Source organism: Oncorhynchus clarkii, chromosome 1, assembly GCF_045791955.1.
Source record: "Oncorhynchus clarkii lewisi isolate Uvic-CL-2024 chromosome 1, UVic_Ocla_1.0, whole genome shotgun sequence".
NCBI lineage: Eukaryota > Metazoa > Chordata > Actinopteri > Salmoniformes > Salmonidae > Oncorhynchus > Oncorhynchus clarkii.
This window is the reverse complement of record NC_092147.1, coordinates 65,398,950-65,415,637: the sequence shown is the minus strand read 5'-3', so window position 1 is coordinate 65,415,637 and position 16,688 is coordinate 65,398,950. Positions and strand designations below refer to the sequence as shown.

The window sequence follows — 16,688 nt, the reverse complement described above, 5'->3', positions numbered from 1 at the left end:
CCACGGTCATAATTATGGCTACATCCCGCCCATTTCTACACTTTCTCTTTTAAAAATTAGATTTGAACCTAACTTTAACCACAATGCTAACCTTATGCCTAGCCCTAAACTTAAACTAAGACTAAAAATATAATTTTGACTTTGTGGCTGTGCTATCTAGTATTCTAGTGGAAACCGCTAGACCGGGAGTGCAATACGCCCATCCTATAACCACCCAATGTAATAATTACAGTGGCCCGTCACTAGGCAGTATAATGTGTGACTGGCCAATGGTCTTTTTCTTGGCCTAGAAGGGCGCAGGGAGCTGAAGGTAACCGAGTGGCAGCGATCGAGTCCCGGCGAAGTCTGTCGCGGAGTCACCGTGAAAAACACCAACAGCCACAAAATGCCGAATAAAACTAAAAAGGAAAAGGTAACGTAATGATCGCAACATAATGGTAACAATTAAAATATTGTTGCTAAATGTTCAGAGGAAGTGGACCGTATCTCGTGATGTATTCTAATTCGCCAACTAGATTTTGTATTATTATATCGTAAGGCCTAGCAGAGCAGATAATTTTTCAGACCGTGCAAATACCATCAGTAGCCAACAACATATACAAATGTAATCTTATCAAATGGTTTACATTACCCTGAATATTACATTATTTGAAAATTGACGTAATGGATGTGATACCGATACACTAACCTAGGCCTACAGCAACAATACGTTTTAACTTGAATTAATTCATATTCTCAAATCATTTTTTGCGTAAAATAATGTTTAGTTTTGGTAATGGCATATTGTCGTATGTTTCTCCGAATGTGTTGTCAGAATATGAACTGCGAACATGCATTAGTGTGAGCCTAGGCTGATCTCTGATAGTAAGTTGACAGCTATTCTTGCATGCATTTGGTTAGACTACATTCGTTACATAAACACAAGATTATCATCAAGTTGATAGCTACAAGTTCAATGTCTCGTTCTTCCTAAGAGAATGCACTCGTCTTGTATATGTCAGATCGCTTGCTACAATGTTTCAATATCGGCTTGTGCTTAGTCGTTGTCTGAGCGGTCAGTAATTGCCGTTTTTTCCCACTTAAAGGGTATTTCAAGTCTAGTTCCATACAGTCTGTCTTACAAATGCAGCAGTCTTGGCCACAAGAATGCATTCTTACTGTTTTTGAAGGTAAAGCAAGGCCATTGTAGCTACCTAGGGTGGAACTACCGCATTTGGGGCCCCAGGTCACCTACCTACCTCCCCTATTCGACACATTTTGTCATGAAGCTGAGAGACAATTTTGCAGTTTTAATGCAAATTTCCTGCAATTCAAAACATTTTGCGAATGCTTATGACGTGTTCATATGCTTTCTGTGGGTCCCCGACCTCCAGAAGGGCCTCCGACCTTCTTTTGGTTGGGGGCATATGCCCTGCGTGCCCATTCGGCAATACCACAGAAATTAAATCCCTGTGCATTGTGCACTCCAAAGACCAGAGGATGTGAGTTGTGTATGGTCCTATATCAATTGTGTTCTTCTTTATGAATACAGTAAAATAACTATTGTTGTCATTCACAGGAGCCAACCAAATCTGCCAAAAGTAGCACTAAAAACAGTAATGCCACTAGTGGGAAAGACACAGGAACTGAAAATGCAGATGAGGTAAGATATTATTTGATTAACATGACAGATCCAGATGGTTATTTGACAGTATTTATATTTTCGTTTTTAGCCTGCAGTTTATTTCTGAAGATGAATTGATCAAAGATTTGTGTATGTCTGTTAATCTATAATTTGAGTTTAATTTGACTTGCCTAGTTATATAAATCCAAATATAATAATAAATGGTCTGTTGAATCAGGGGCCTATGTATGCCCCCATGTAATTCTATTTGACACTGTATTTCCTGTTTCTTAATCTAGTTCTGTAGCTCGTTTTCAATGTTACATTAGATAGTAATGCATCAGTGTCAATACTTGTTCCTGCCCTGCTTAGGCCAACATTACAGAGAGAAGCTAAACATAATGTCAGGCCTTTGCATAATGACACGTATGGCTTATGTCTGTTCAGCCATATATGCCTGCTGGTTGAGTTCACAGCAGCTCCTAGGGAACATTGTTATGGGGAACATTGTTACTCTAACATTATGATGCTTGAGATAGATCCAGACTCTAGCCGTTTTATCAGGAATGGAGCGGCTGTCCTCTGTGTACAGACCTCTCTGTATGCAGCTGAGCTCTGCATAGACCACCATAGAGGCAGTACATTCTCCATAGTTTACTGCCCAGTAAAATATCCTCCTGTCAAAGTAGAAGTTAAACCTGCCTATTTTACATTTTAGTTTTTGACAAATCTAAATTAACATTCTTTAATCAGAACTCTAATTTTGTTTTGGTTAGCCAACAAGCTCTCTGAGATGGAAAAACAGTGTGGAAAAGGTCATGCAGGTTCAGATAGCTCAGAATATGATTGATCTGGCTGTTTATGTCTGATTTGGTATGGCTAGATAAATACGATCATGAATCTTTGTAGATGACAAACACTGACCTCTTTGCCTCGAAGTGTTTCAAATGGCCTTTCACTCAGTATGCAACAGATCATTGTTGTGACTGCTAGGCAGGTTTCTAGGATATAGTGCCCATAGATTACTCCAAGATAGCAATGTAGGCACATGCTTTATGGCTACCTGGATCCTCACAGAAACAAATGTAGCTCTTCTTACAGTTTTAAATAGATATATTACTTTGATCTTGCAGTGTTTTTTTTTATCATTATTTTTCAGTGAAGCACTAACACACCTCATTTAACTAATCAACTACCTGATTCAACTAATCCAGTGCTTAGTGATTAGTTGATAAGTTGAATCATGTGTCTTAGTCCTCGGTCAGAAGGTAAATGTGTGCACAAGTGGGTCCCCAGGCACAGGGTTGAAAAACACTGATGTACAGTATAAGCCAATACTGCATCACCATGTCCTGCAACTGTACACCTCATTAACATTGGTTTGACACTGGATACCCTGCATTAGTCGCTGAGTGTGGCTTGTTAACCTCTCGCGTAAGTATTAGCCTGCGTACCTTAACAAACTATAGTGTTAGCGCTCTCAAAACATCCCACAGTCCAGAGAGCGGTATTGGTGACAGGAAACGCAGGGCGCTTAGGGTTTGACGTTGCGTAGGGTGAAAGGCTATTGATTGGGTCTATTTTGAGACCAGCTCAGTCATGCAAACCGGCCATCTCTGCCATGCCTTTGGGCAAGCCCCGGCATGTGTCTGATGGGAATATGGGAATGGTCCATAACATACACCATCACCACCCAGGTTTTCTAAAACATGCCCAGATGTGTCAATGCACTGCATGCAGACTATGCACTGTCAAACATACATGAAATCATAACTGTTGGGACAGTTTAGAAAACAACCTTTCTTCATCTCTTTTTCTTCTGGATCACTGATTGTGATAGGTGAAAGCCATAGTAGAAACGTATCCAGTCACTCCACCTGTCAAAAGGTCATACCGGAAAGGGGGGGGGGGGGGGGGGGGTCTGATAAATCAGACTTAATTGCTGCACTTGATCTTTGCAGGCCAATATATAACATGTATTGCTCAGTTTGATGGGTATTTTACACTATCTGAGGATGAACATTAAGGACTCCCCTTTGATGGTCGTGTTGTTGTTCACTTTTGGATTGATCCGTTCCCGTGGCCTCGTAAGAAAGGGGAAGCCGTTTCAGCAGCTAATCAATCCTACAGATCCTCTTACTGTACTTCAATGAGAGTGCTGCAGTTACTCAACCTGCAACTTTTTACAGTACTTATTTCCCTTTTACCCAGATATTTTACCCAGACCTTTTAGCCAGACCTTTTGAATAGAGTATCATTTGACACTGCTATTGAGACATGAGACCATGGGACCATGCGTTTTTTATTAAACTTAATTTCAACAGTATACTTCAGTGATTTCATTGAATGAAATACATTTTTAACATAGAGCTAATTCCCTGAGGGAATCCCTCCTGTTCTCAATTACACTGGAAATACCCCTGTAAGCATATCTGCCTGTAATGGCAGAGGGTAGGGAGGGGTTAGTGCCCAAAACAGGATGGGGAACGGGCATTTAGGGGACAGCGGCCTTACACGTGATTTGTAAAGCCAACAGGGGTGTGTATTCATGGATGCCAAGAGAAAACAAACATAAAATAATACATTTTGTCTCTCTGTTTCAACATTTTCCTTAAATTCTGAAGAGGCTGAATTTGGCCTGGTTCGATTCCAGGCTGTATCACAACCGGGCGTGATTGGGAGTCCCATAGGGCGGCGCACAATTGGCCCAGCGTCGTCCGGGTTAGGATTTGGCCGGGGTAGGCCGTCATTGTAAATAATATTTTTTTTCTTAACTGACTTTGCAAGTTAAATAAAGGTTATATTTATTTCACCGGAGAACGCATCTGAGCGAGCGAAACAGCCCCCCTCTGTCTCTGTATGTGTAGGCCATCTATCTGATGCAAACTGGTCATAAAGAGTATGACATCGTTGCAGCCTGTAGCATTGAATGCAAGGGAAGCAAGTGAGCATTTAGCCTCCCTTGATAAAAGAAAAGTGTCAAATAATAGCCAATCAGCGTTGAGCTAAACTGAGTGAGCTCAACTGTGAATGGTCCTAGCGCACCACAAAAGAAGTGTCAAGGGAAGCCAGTTTGACGTCACTCCTATCAAATTGCATTAAGAGCGTACAGTTGAAGTCGGAAGTTTACATACACTTAGGTGGAGTCATTAAAACTTGTTTTTCAACCACTCCACAAATTTCTTGTTAACAAACGGTAGTTTTGGCAAGTCTGTTAGGACATCTACATTTTTCCAACTATTGTTTACAGACAGATTATTTCACTTATAATTCACTGTATCACAATTCCAATGGGTCAGAAGTTTACATACAATAAGTTGACTGTGCCTTTAAACAGCTTAGAAAATTCCAGGAAATGATGCCATGGCTTTAGAAGCTTCTGAAAGGCTAATTGACATAATTAGAGTCAATTGGAGGTGTACCTGTGGATGTATTTCAAAGCCTACCTCCAAACTCAGTGCCTCTTTGCTTGACATCATGGGAAAATCAAAAGAAATTTGTAGACTTCCACAAGTCTGGTTCATCCTTGGGAGCAATTTGCAAACGCCTGAATGTACCACGTTTATCTATACAAACAATAGTACGCAAGTATAAACACCATGGGACCACGCAGCCGTCATACCGTTCAGGAAGGAGACGTGTTCTGTCTCCTAGAGATGAACGGACTTTGGTGCGAAAAGTGCAAATCAATCCCAGAACAACAGAAAAAGACCTTGTGAAGATACTGGAGGAAACAGTTACAAAAGTATCTATATCCACAGTAAAACAAGTCCTATATCGACCTAACCTGAAAGGCCGTTCAGCAAGGAAGATGCCACTGCTCCAAAACCGCCATAAAAAAGCTAGACTACGGTTTGCAACTGCACATGGGGACAGAGATCATACTTTTTGGAGAAATGTCCTCTAGTCTGATGAAACAAACATAGAACTGTTTGGCCGTAATGACCATCATTATGTTTAGAGGAAAAGGGGGGATGCTTGCAAGCTGAAGAACACCATCCCAACTGTGAAGAACGCAGGTGGCAGCATCATGTTCTGGGGGTGCTTTGCTGTTGGAGGGACTGGTGCACTTCACAAAATAGATGACATAATGAGAAAGTAAAATTTATGTGGATATATTGAAGCAACATCTCAAGACATCAGTTAAAGCTTGGTCGCAAATGGGTCTTCCAAATGGACAATGACCCCAAGCATACTTACAAAGTTGTTGCAAAATGGCTTAAGGACAACAAAGTCAAGGTATTGGAGTGGCCATCACAAAGCACTGACCTCAATCCTATAGAAAATGTGTGGGCAGAACTGAAAAAGTGTGTGTGAGCAAGGAGGCCTACAAACCTGACTCAGTTACACACGCTCTGTCGGGAGGAATGGGCCAAAATTCACCCAACTTATTGTGGGAAGCTTGTGGAAGGCTACCCAAAACGTTTGACCCAAGTTAAACAATTTTAAGGCAATGCTACCAAATACTAATTGAGTGTATGTACACTTCTGACCCACTGGGAATGTGATGAAAGAAATAAAAGCTGAAAGAAATCATTCTCTCTACTATTATTCTGACATTTCACATTCTTAAAATAAAGTGGTGATCCTAACACCTCAGACAGGGAATTTTTACCATGATTAAATGTCAGGAATTGTGAAAAACGGAGTTTAAATGTATTTGGCTAAGGTGTTTGTCAACTTCCGACTTCAACTATACGTCATTGACAGAAACAACTTGAATTGTTGCATCTTGTTGTGGTGGTGTTCTCCAGTGGCTAGCTAGCTGAAATGGTCCTTTTCCTAAATTAGCCATGGATGGAGATAGAGAGTTAAGTAAAACCAGTAAAATCCCTGTCTTGGATAGTGATTGTAACAGAGATTCTGATCCAACCATTAATTCGTACATTGCCACTGTGGATGGAAGTTCAATATGTAGCTTGATGTAGAAGGCTGATGTTAACTAGCTAACGCTGCCCACTAAAGGAAGTTAGGCTAGCAAGCAAGCAAGCATTTTAGCCAGGTTAGCCTAGGACAACAAAAAATAAAAGTGTGTACTGTATGACAGAGTGATAGACCCTTTAGGCAACATGAAAGAGAGGAGGATGGCATTGGCGTTTGTCTACAAGTAGGGTGAGTCAACATGTGTTTTATACTTGAGCAAACAAACAAGCAAGCACACACATACGCACACCCACAGAAATCAGAACCGTAGACAGCCACATGATATTTAGCTTGCGTTGATTGAACTAAATTGTTTTTGGTATCTTTTAGTTGTCACTATTAGACTAAGCATCGGTGATTTGATGATGTTGAAATGGTGCTAGAACAGTGGAAGCAGCTCCTGTTTTCTTTGCGACTTGCGGTAACACTCCGTGGTTCTAAATCAATAGCTGTTTAGTGGTCTGAAAATGTCAGAAACAGTAACTTACTTGACCATGCTGTAGGTCATGTAACTGTTTGTTACCTGCAATATTCTTTGCGGACTTCACTGGACAGTGGTTGCTCTCTGGTTTTGTGATGAAACAAAGATGTGGTTGAATTTACTCTGCCACTGTGCCTTCTTATTGTCTCGGCCTTCGGAAACTATTCAGACCTTGACTTTTTCCACATTTTGTTACTTTACAGCCTTATTCTAAATGGATAAAACAAACGAAAAAATCCTTAGCAATCTACACACAATACCCCATAATGACAAAGTGAAAACAGTTTTTTTAAACATTTTTGCAAATTTATAAAAATGTAAAACAGAAATATCTTATTTACTTAAATATTCAGACCCTTTGCTATGAGACTTGAAATTGAGCTCAGGTCCATCCTGTTTCCGTTGATCATCCTTGAGATGTTTCTACAACTTGATTGGAGTCCACCTGTGGTAAATTCAGTTGATTGGACGTAATTTGGAAAGGCACACATCTGTCTCTATAAGGTCCCAAACCAAGCCATGAGGTTGAAGGGATTGTCTGTAGAGCTCCTAGACAGGATTGTGTCGAGACGCAGGTCCGGGGAAGGGTACCAAAACATTTCTGCAGCATTGAAGGTCCCCAAGAACTCAGTGGCTACCATCATTCTTAAATGGAAGAAGTTTGGAACCACCAAGACTCTAAATGTCCTTGAGTGGCCCAACCAGAGCCTGGACTTAAACCTGATCGAACATTGTTGGAAAGACCTGAAAATAGCTGTGCAGCAACACTCCCCATCCAACCTGACGAAGCTTGAGAGTATCTGCAGAGACGAATGGGAAAAATTCCCCAAATACAGGTGTGCCAAGCTTGTAGCATCATACCCAAGAAGACAAGGCTGTTAACGCTGCCAAAGGTGCTTCAACAAAGTACTGAGCTAAGGGCCTTAATTCTTATGTAAATGTAATATTTCAGTTTTTTATAAATTAGCAAAAATGTCAAACCTGTTTTTGCTTTGTCATTATGGGGTATTGTGTGTGTGTATATTGATGAGAAAAAAAACAATTTAATCCATTTTAAAATAAGGATGTAACCTAACAAAATGCGTAAAAAGTCAAAAGGGTCTGAGTACTTTCCGAAGGCACTGTATCACGGTCGCGAGGCATATGAACAAACAGGTTATAGAGCAAGCAAAGGAATTATCACAACACAGGTTGTAATTTTGTTTTTTTTCTGGCTTCCCCAGCTATTTTACCCATGCACCGCTACTGAAAGCAAAGAGAGGGTAACTATGTAATACCCTAAAAAACACAGTTTAACCTCAACTGAACTGTTTCAGTATTACAAAGGAGTAGTTGACATTACTGCTGAATGGAGAGCAGTGTTACTCATGCATACTTGAGTCCAAACTAAGTACAAAGATGTGATTGTCCACTCGATTCTGGACCTTAGTCAGTCAGTGTGGACTGCATGAGAGCAGTACTTTATTCAGTCAACCTATTTACAAGAGCAGCTGCATATCCAATGACAAGCTTGTTCAAGAACATGGATTTGCAAATAGTTTTTTTTAGGTTAGCATAGAACTACAATTCCCAAGAGGCATTGTAGAGGGAACTTAATAGTGACGTGAAAACCTAAATCCTTTCTTCTGGTCTGTGATTACACATATGTAAGTTCATTACAATCCTTGAGGAGGACATCAATTTTGTCAGGGGAGTTCAATGCTCTTGAGGTTTGTGATGAACTTCTCTGCATGTAATCATGGACGTCATGAAAGGATTACAAATTAGATTTCACAGAATTAGGACATCACTGACAATACTACTCTATTCCCTCTAGTCTATAATGTCCCAGACGGAAGCTTTAGAGAAAAAAAAAAAATTGGACATGGAATTATAGTGTTTGTAGTGTTTGACAGAATAAAACCCCTCTCATTCTCAACAACATGACCAGTCCTATGTTCAGGAGTCATCTCTCTGTGTGCTCCCTTTAAAACTCCAGGATAATGGTGGCACTAGATCAAGCCAATCAGAGTGTTTCTGTGGAGTCATTTACTGCTCTCTGCATGGTGACTGTAGTATGGGTTAGCAGCTAGTGAGAAACGATGTTTACCAGATTGAATGGGTTTTTGTCTACTAAGATTGATTTACTGTGAAAGTACATGTCGATCCCAAGAAATAGCAGTGAAGTTTTCGGGAATGCAAATTGTAATCTTCTCAAATAGAAAACTCTGTCAAGGCTTCAGGAGGACAGATATCAAAATGTAAATGCAATATTATACATTCAGTTCAAATAAAACATCCATCTTGCAATCTATTTTCAGTGGTTCCAACTTTTCCAAGCCTCACCGAACATCAAGCTCATTGTGATTTTCGTGTGTGTGCTGTCCACAGGCGCAGCAGCAGCAAACTGCCAGCAAGCGTCCCAGCAACAGCACCCCACCACCCACTCAGCTCAACAAGATCAAATACTCTGGCGGTCCCCAGATCGTCAAGAAGGAGCGTCGCCAGAGTTCGTCACGATTCAACCTCGCCAAGAACAGAGAGCTGCAGAAGCTTCCTGCCCTCAAAGGTATCACCAGCTAACCCACCAGCTTCTCTGGCTGCATCCGGATTCTCCACCTTTCTCCTGAAGTGTGCTGTTCCTTTCACACATTTAAAAGCATTGGCTGGTGGAGGTTTCCACCATTTGAAATTCATGATGGAAAGTGTGCAAGTGCAAACTTGGGGAGAAAGGTGGAGAATTGGGACACAACCACTGTCCTATTCATAGAGATCCTTTATGCTACCCTCGCTCCAGCCAGATCTTAAATGGGGGCTGAACGGACTGATTTGGCCTCAGTTTCAGTCATCCTCATTAAGAAATGCGACTGAGAATGACATTTGTGTCTTGGAGGTATGCTTTGATGTGGGTGTCTCGTGTGTTTGCATGTGGGAAGCGTTTGTACATTCATTCTGCCAAAACAGTACACAGTTAGTCACTCAACCTTTTAGATAACTTCAAACAGTCTAACCGGGTATTGTGTCTGGAAGTAGCCTAGACTAGCTAGGAAAATAGTCAACTTCTTTCGGCAATTAGCTTCAGCTGGCCAGTGTGCGACCGTGGCAAAATTGGTTTGACTTTGGATAGCATCTATGCGGGGCTAGTAAGGAACCCTCAATAAATGACACAATGTAAATGGGACGATATACACTTATATACACAAAACATTAGGAACACCTTTCTAATATTGAGTTGCACCCCTCAGTACAAGCTCAATTTGTCGGGGCATGGACTCCACAAGGTTTCGACCGTGTTCCACAGGGATGCTGGCCCATGTTGACTCCAATGTTTCTCACAGTTGTGTCAAGTTGGCTGGATGTCCTTTGGGTGGTGGACCATTCTTTATACACACAGGAAACTGTTGAGCGTGAAAAACCCAGCAGCGTTGCAGTTTTTGACATATTCAAACCGGGGCCTGGCACCTACTACCATACCCTGTTCAAAGGAACTTAAATATTTTGTCTTGCCCATTCACCCTCTGAATGGCACACACACACAATCCATGTCTCAATTGTCTCAAGGCTTAAAAATTCTTCTTTAACCTGTCTCCTCCCCTTCATTTGCACTGATTGAAGTGGATTTAACAAGTAACATCAATAAGGGATCACAGCTTACACGTGAATTCAGCTGGTCAGTCTATGTCATGGAAAGAGCAAGTGTTAATGTTTTGTGCTCTCAGTGTATTTTTCTGTATTGACAACAAACAAAAAACACACAGTACACCAAACTATATCTAAGCCCAGTGCACCATAACCAATGCAATCCCAAAACAATAATAAACTAAACAAACCTACATATTAAACTACAAAACACAAATACATAGATTCTCTGGTCTGATGAAACCAAGATTGAACTCTGGCATGTAGGAGGGTTATTTTTGCCCCCTCACGCCAACGCACATCATTCTGTGACTAACCCGTCCTGGGTTAGTAACCTTATGGGAGTGAAATCTATTAAAAACGTTTAATTGTATACCCTTTTCCTCGGCTTGTGACATTTTGCCCAATATTTGAAATAATATACAATCATGTATTCTTATCTATCTCGCATTGTAAATACTTTTGACACACAATTCAAGTTTTTCACAGGTGTCATTATTAATCTTTTAACAGTATTTTGTAACATAAATAAGATGATTGTACAGCGCTTGGCATTGAAAGAACATTGTTACCCTTTGACCTAATGGCACCATCTAGTGTTGACACACAGGTTTGAATTAGCATATTACACCAAAAAGACCTAATTCTTGTGCAGAGTATGAACCCCTTCTCCTACCCATTTCCCCCAAATGGTTGACTGCTTCCCCACACAAATAGCAGGATTATAACATACAGAAGCATATCTTGGTCTATGTGGAGACTCTTTGATCCTTTTCATGTAATGACAACCACACTGTCCTAGAATGGCATAGAATTTGATTGATTCCCTGCATATCTGTATCATTGGCTCTTTTTTTTGGGATAACATTTGGAACGGTCCAAAAGGACACACTTTAAAACACTCTGTAACGTAACCTAAATCTCCTCAACCTTCCCCTCCAGTGCTTAGCCATTATTGGATAGTTTGAAAGCCACATTGTTCAGTGCATTAGGAAAATATTCAGACCCCTTGACATTTTCCACATTTTGTTACGTTACAGCCTTATTCTAAAATGGATTAAATAGTTTTTTCCCCCTCAGTCTACACACAATATCCCATAATGACAAAGCAAAAACTGTTTTTTAGACATTTTATCAAAAATATACACCACTGTTCAAAAGTTTGGAGTCACTTAGAAATGTCCTTGTTTTTGAAAGAAAAGCACTTTTTTTTGTCCATTAAAATAACATCAAATTAATCAGAAATGCAGTGTAGACATTGTTAATGTTGTAAATGATTATTGTAGCTGGAAATGGCAGATTTTTAATGGAATTTTAACATGGGCCTCTGTACGCCTATTATCAGCAACCATCACTCCTGTGTTCCAATGGCACGTTGTGTTAGCTAATCCAAGGTTATCATTTTAAAAGGCTAATTGATCATTAGAAAAACGATTTTGCAATTATGTTAGCACAGCTGAAAAATATTGTTCTGATTAAAGAAGCAATAAAATTGGCCTTCTTTAGACTAGTTGAGTATCTGGCGCATCAGCATTTGTGGGTTCGATTACAGGCTCAAAATGGCCAGAAACAAAGATCTTTCTTCTGAAACTCATCAGTCTATTCTTGTTCTGAGAAATGAAGGCTATTCCATACGAGAAATTGCCAAGAAATTGAGGATCTCGTACAACGCGGTGTACTACTCCCTCCACAGTACAGCGCAAACTGGCCCTAACCAGAATAGAAAGAAGGGTGTGAGGCCCCGGTGCACAACTGAGCAAGAGGACAAGTACATTAGAGTGTCTAGTTGGAGAAACAGACCCCTCACAAGTCCACAACTGGCAGCTTCATTAAATAGTACCCGCAAACACCAGTCTCAACGTCAACAGTGAAGAGGCAACTCCGGGATGATGGCCTTCTTGCTGATAATGGGCTTCTGTATGCGTATGTAGATATTCCATTTAAAAAATCAGCTATTTCCAGTTACAATAGTCATTTACAACATTAACAATGTCTACACTGTATTTCTGATCAATATGATATTTGAATGGACAAAAAAATATGCTTTTCTTTCAAAAACAAGGACAATTCTAAGTGACCCCAAACTTGTTAATGGTAGTGTATATGTATTTTTTTTAACAGAAATACCTTATTTACATAAGTATTCAGACCCTTTACTCAGTACTTTGTTGAAGCACCTTTGGCAGCGATTACCGCCTCAAGTATTCTTTGGTATGACGCTACAAACCTGGCACTCCTGTATTTGGAGAGTTTCACCCATTCTTCTCTGCAGATCCTCTCAAGCTCTGTCAGGTTGGATAGGGAGCGTCTCTGCACAGCTATTTTCAGGTCTCTCCAGAGATGTTAGATCGGTTAAAGTTCTGGCTCTGGCTGGGCCACTCAAGGACATTCAGATACTTGTCCCAAAGCCTCTCCCTCATTGTCTTGGCTGTGTGCTTTGGGTCGTTGTCCTGTTGGAAGGTGAACCTTCACCCCAGTCTGAGTTCCAGAGCAGGTTTTCATCAAGGATCTCTCTGTACTTTTCTCTGTTCATCATTCCCTTGATCCTGACATGTCTCCCAGTCCCTGCCGCTGAAAAATATCCCCACAGCATGATGCTGCCACCATCATGCTTCACCGTAGGTATGGTGCCAGATTTCCTCCAAACATGACGCTTGGCACTCAGGCCAAAGGGTTTAATCTTGGTTTCATCAGACCAGAGAATCTTGTTTCTCATGGTCTGAGTCCTTTAGGTGCCTTTTGGCAAACTCCAAGTGGGCTGTCATGTGCCTTTTACTGAGGAATGACCTCTGGCTGGCCACTCTACCATTAAGGACTGATTCGTGGAGTGTTGTGGTTGTCATTCTGGAAGGTTCTCCCATCTCCACAAAGGAACTCTAGAGCTCAGTCAGAGTGACCATCGGGTTCTTGGTCACCTCCCTGACCAAGGCCCTTCTCCCCCCGATTGCTCAGTTTGTCCAGGTGGCCTGGTCTAGGAAGGGTTTTGGTGGTTCCAAACTTCTTCAATTTAAGAATGATGGAGGCCATTGTGTTCTTAGGGACCTTCAATGCTGCAGAAATGTTTTGGTACCCTTCCTCAGATCTGTGCCTCAACAATCCTGTCTCAGAGTCCTACGCACCATTCCTTCGACCTTGTGGCTTGGTTTTTGCTCTGACATGCACTGTCAACTGTCAGATCTTATATAGACAGACGTGTGCCTTTCCAAATCATGTCCAATCAATTGAATTTACCACAGGTGGACTCCAGTCAAGTTGTAGAAACATCTCAAGGATGATCAATGGAAACAGGATGCACCTGATCTCAATTTCAAATCTCATAGCAAAAGGTGTGAAGACTTACAATACCGGTTAAACGTTTGGACACACCTACTCATTCAAGGGTTTTTATTTATTTTGACTTGTTTCTACGTTGTAGAATAATTGTAAAGACAAACTATGAAATAACACATATGGAATCATGTAGTAACAAAAAAGTGTTAAACAAATAAAAACACTCACACTCTTGGCATTCTCTCAACCAGCTTCATGAGGTAGTCACCTGGAATCCATTTCAATGAACAGGTGTGCCTTGTTAAAAGTTAATTTGCAGAATTTCTTTCCTTCTTAATGCGTTTGAGCCAATCAGTTGTGTTGTGACTAGGTAGGGGTGGTATACAGAAGATAGCCCTATTTGGTATAAGACCAAGTCCATATTATGGCAAGAACCGCTCAAATTAGCAAAGAGAAATGATAGTCCATCATTACTTTAAGATATGAAGGTTAGTCACTCCGGGAAAATGTCAAGAACTTTTAAAGTTTCTTCAAGTGCATTTTCAAAAACCACGTGCACTCATGAGGACTGCCACGGGAAAGGTAGACCCAGAGTTACCTCTGCTGCAGAGGACAAGTTCATTAGAGTTACCAACCTCAGAAATTGCAGCCCAAATAAATTCTTTACAGAGTTCAAGTAACAGACACATCTCAACATTAACTGTTGAGTGGAGACTGCATGAATCAGGCCTTTGTGGTCGATTTGATGCAAAGAAACCACTACTAAAGGACACCAATAAAAAGAAGAGACCTGCTTGGGCCAAGAAACACGAGCAATGGACTTTAGACCTGTGGAAATTTGTCCTTTGGTCTGATTTGAGATTTTTGGTTCCAACCGCGGTGTCTTTGTGAGATGCAGAGTAGGTGAACGGATGATCTCTGCATGTGTGGTTCCCACCATGAAGCATGGAGGAGGAGGTGTGATGGTGTGGGGATGCTTTGCAGGTGACACTGTCGGTGATTTATTTAGAATTCAAGACACACTTAACCAGCATGGTTACCACAATATTCTGCAGCGAAATCCCACCTGGTTTGCGCTTAATGGGACTATCATTTGTTTTTCAACAGGACAATGACCCAACACACCTCCAGGCTGTGTAAGGGCTTATTTGACCAAGAAGGAGAGTGATGGACTGCTGCATCAGATGACCTGGCCTCCACAATCACCCGACCATTGAGATGGTTTGGGATGAGTTGGACCGCAGAGTGAAGAAAAAGCCACCAACTAGTGCTCAGTATATGTGGGAACTCCTTCAAGACTGTTGGGAAAGCATTCCAGATGAACCTGGTTGAGAGATGAAGATAAGTGCAACCTCTCATTGTAAGACATAGGAGCTGATCGTGGACTATAGGAAAAGGAGGGCCAAACAGGCTCCCGTTAACGTGGAACGGGTCGAGAGTTTCAAGTTCCTTGGTGACCACATCACCAACGAACTATCATGGTCCAAACACACCAAGACAGTTGTGAAGAGGGCACGACAACACATTTTCCCCCTCTGGAGACTGAAAAGATTTGTCATGGGTACCCAGATCCTCAAAGTTCTACAGCTGCACCATCGATAGCATCCTGACCGGTTGAATCACCACCTGGTATGGCAACTGCTCGGCATCTGACCGTAATGCACTGCAGAGGCTAGTGCGTACGGCCCAGTACATCACTGGGGCCAAGCTTCCTGACATCCAGGACATACTAGGCAGTGTTAGAGGAAGGCCCAACAAATTATCAAAGACTCCAGTCACCCAAGTCATCTCTGCTACCGCACGGCAAGCGGTACCGGAGTGCCAAGTCTAGGACCAAAAGGCTCCTTAACAGCTTCTACCCCCCAAGACATAAGACTGCTGAACAACTAATCAAATGGCCACCCGGACTATTTACAATGACCCCCCCCCCTTTTTTTTTACACTGCTGCTACTCACTGTTTATTATCTATGCATAGTCACTTTACAAATTACCTCGACTAACCCCTGCACATTGATTCGGTACCGATACCCCCAGTATATAGCCTCATTATTGTTATGTACATTTCTTGTGTTCATTTTTGATTGATTTGATTTTAGTTTAAGTATTTTCTTAACTCTATTTCTTGAACTGCATTGTTGGTTAAGGGCTTCTAAGTAAGCATTTCATGGTAAGGTCTACCTGTTGTATTCGGCTCATGTGACAAATAACATTTGATTTGAGAATGGCAAGAGTGTGCAAAGCTGTCATCAAGGCAAAGGGTGGCTACTACGTTTAAAATATATTTAAACACTTTTTTGGTTACTACTTTATTCCATGTGTTATTTTATAGTTTTGATGTCGTCACTAATATTCTACAATGTAGAAAATAATTTTAAAAATAAAGAAAAACCCTTGAATGAGTAGGTGTGGACAAACTTTGACTCATATTGTACTTTCTTTGTTTTAAGATGGGATACGCATTTCCTTCTTTTCATAGTGTGAGCCATTAATATTCAAAGAGATAATCTTAAACATCACTAAAAGGATCAAATGAGTGGATCGCTCCATATATTCATTGTGATGTAACCCAGAAAGAAATAGTATGTAAAATCCCAGAATGGAACAAACCATAATTGCCATGTCACTAATAATCTTTTCATTTCCCCCTTTACAATAACACACCAACCAAAAACCCCTTTCCCCACACATTCCATCCCTAATCCCAAATAGCAATAGGCCTATGTAAATCTCTGCCCTATATAACCCTCCCTGTGTCTCTCCTAGCTTTCCCCACTGCGAGGCCTTTATTGCAT

General features: G+C 41.1%; 1 protein-coding gene across 2 annotated transcripts in view; it reads left to right on the top strand.

Annotated features, from left to right (window-relative positions):
- The first annotated feature begins 292 nt into the window (after positions 1-292).
- LOC139410951 (serine/threonine-protein phosphatase 2A 56 kDa regulatory subunit delta isoform-like) overlaps positions 293-16,688 on the top strand; it is a 46,196-nt gene continuing 29,800 nt past the window's right edge. The window contains exons 1-3 of one of the 2 annotated variants that reach the window (XM_071156665.1): positions 293-412; positions 1,559-1,642; positions 9,378-9,555. In XM_071156665.1, the coding sequence (XP_071012766.1) occupies positions 386-412; positions 1,559-1,642; positions 9,378-9,555 (289 nt within the window). In that variant the 5' untranslated portion in view covers positions 293-385. The remainder of the gene's footprint in view (positions 413-1,558; positions 1,643-9,377; positions 9,556-16,688) is intronic. The other variant, XM_071156655.1, reaches the window with a different exon arrangement.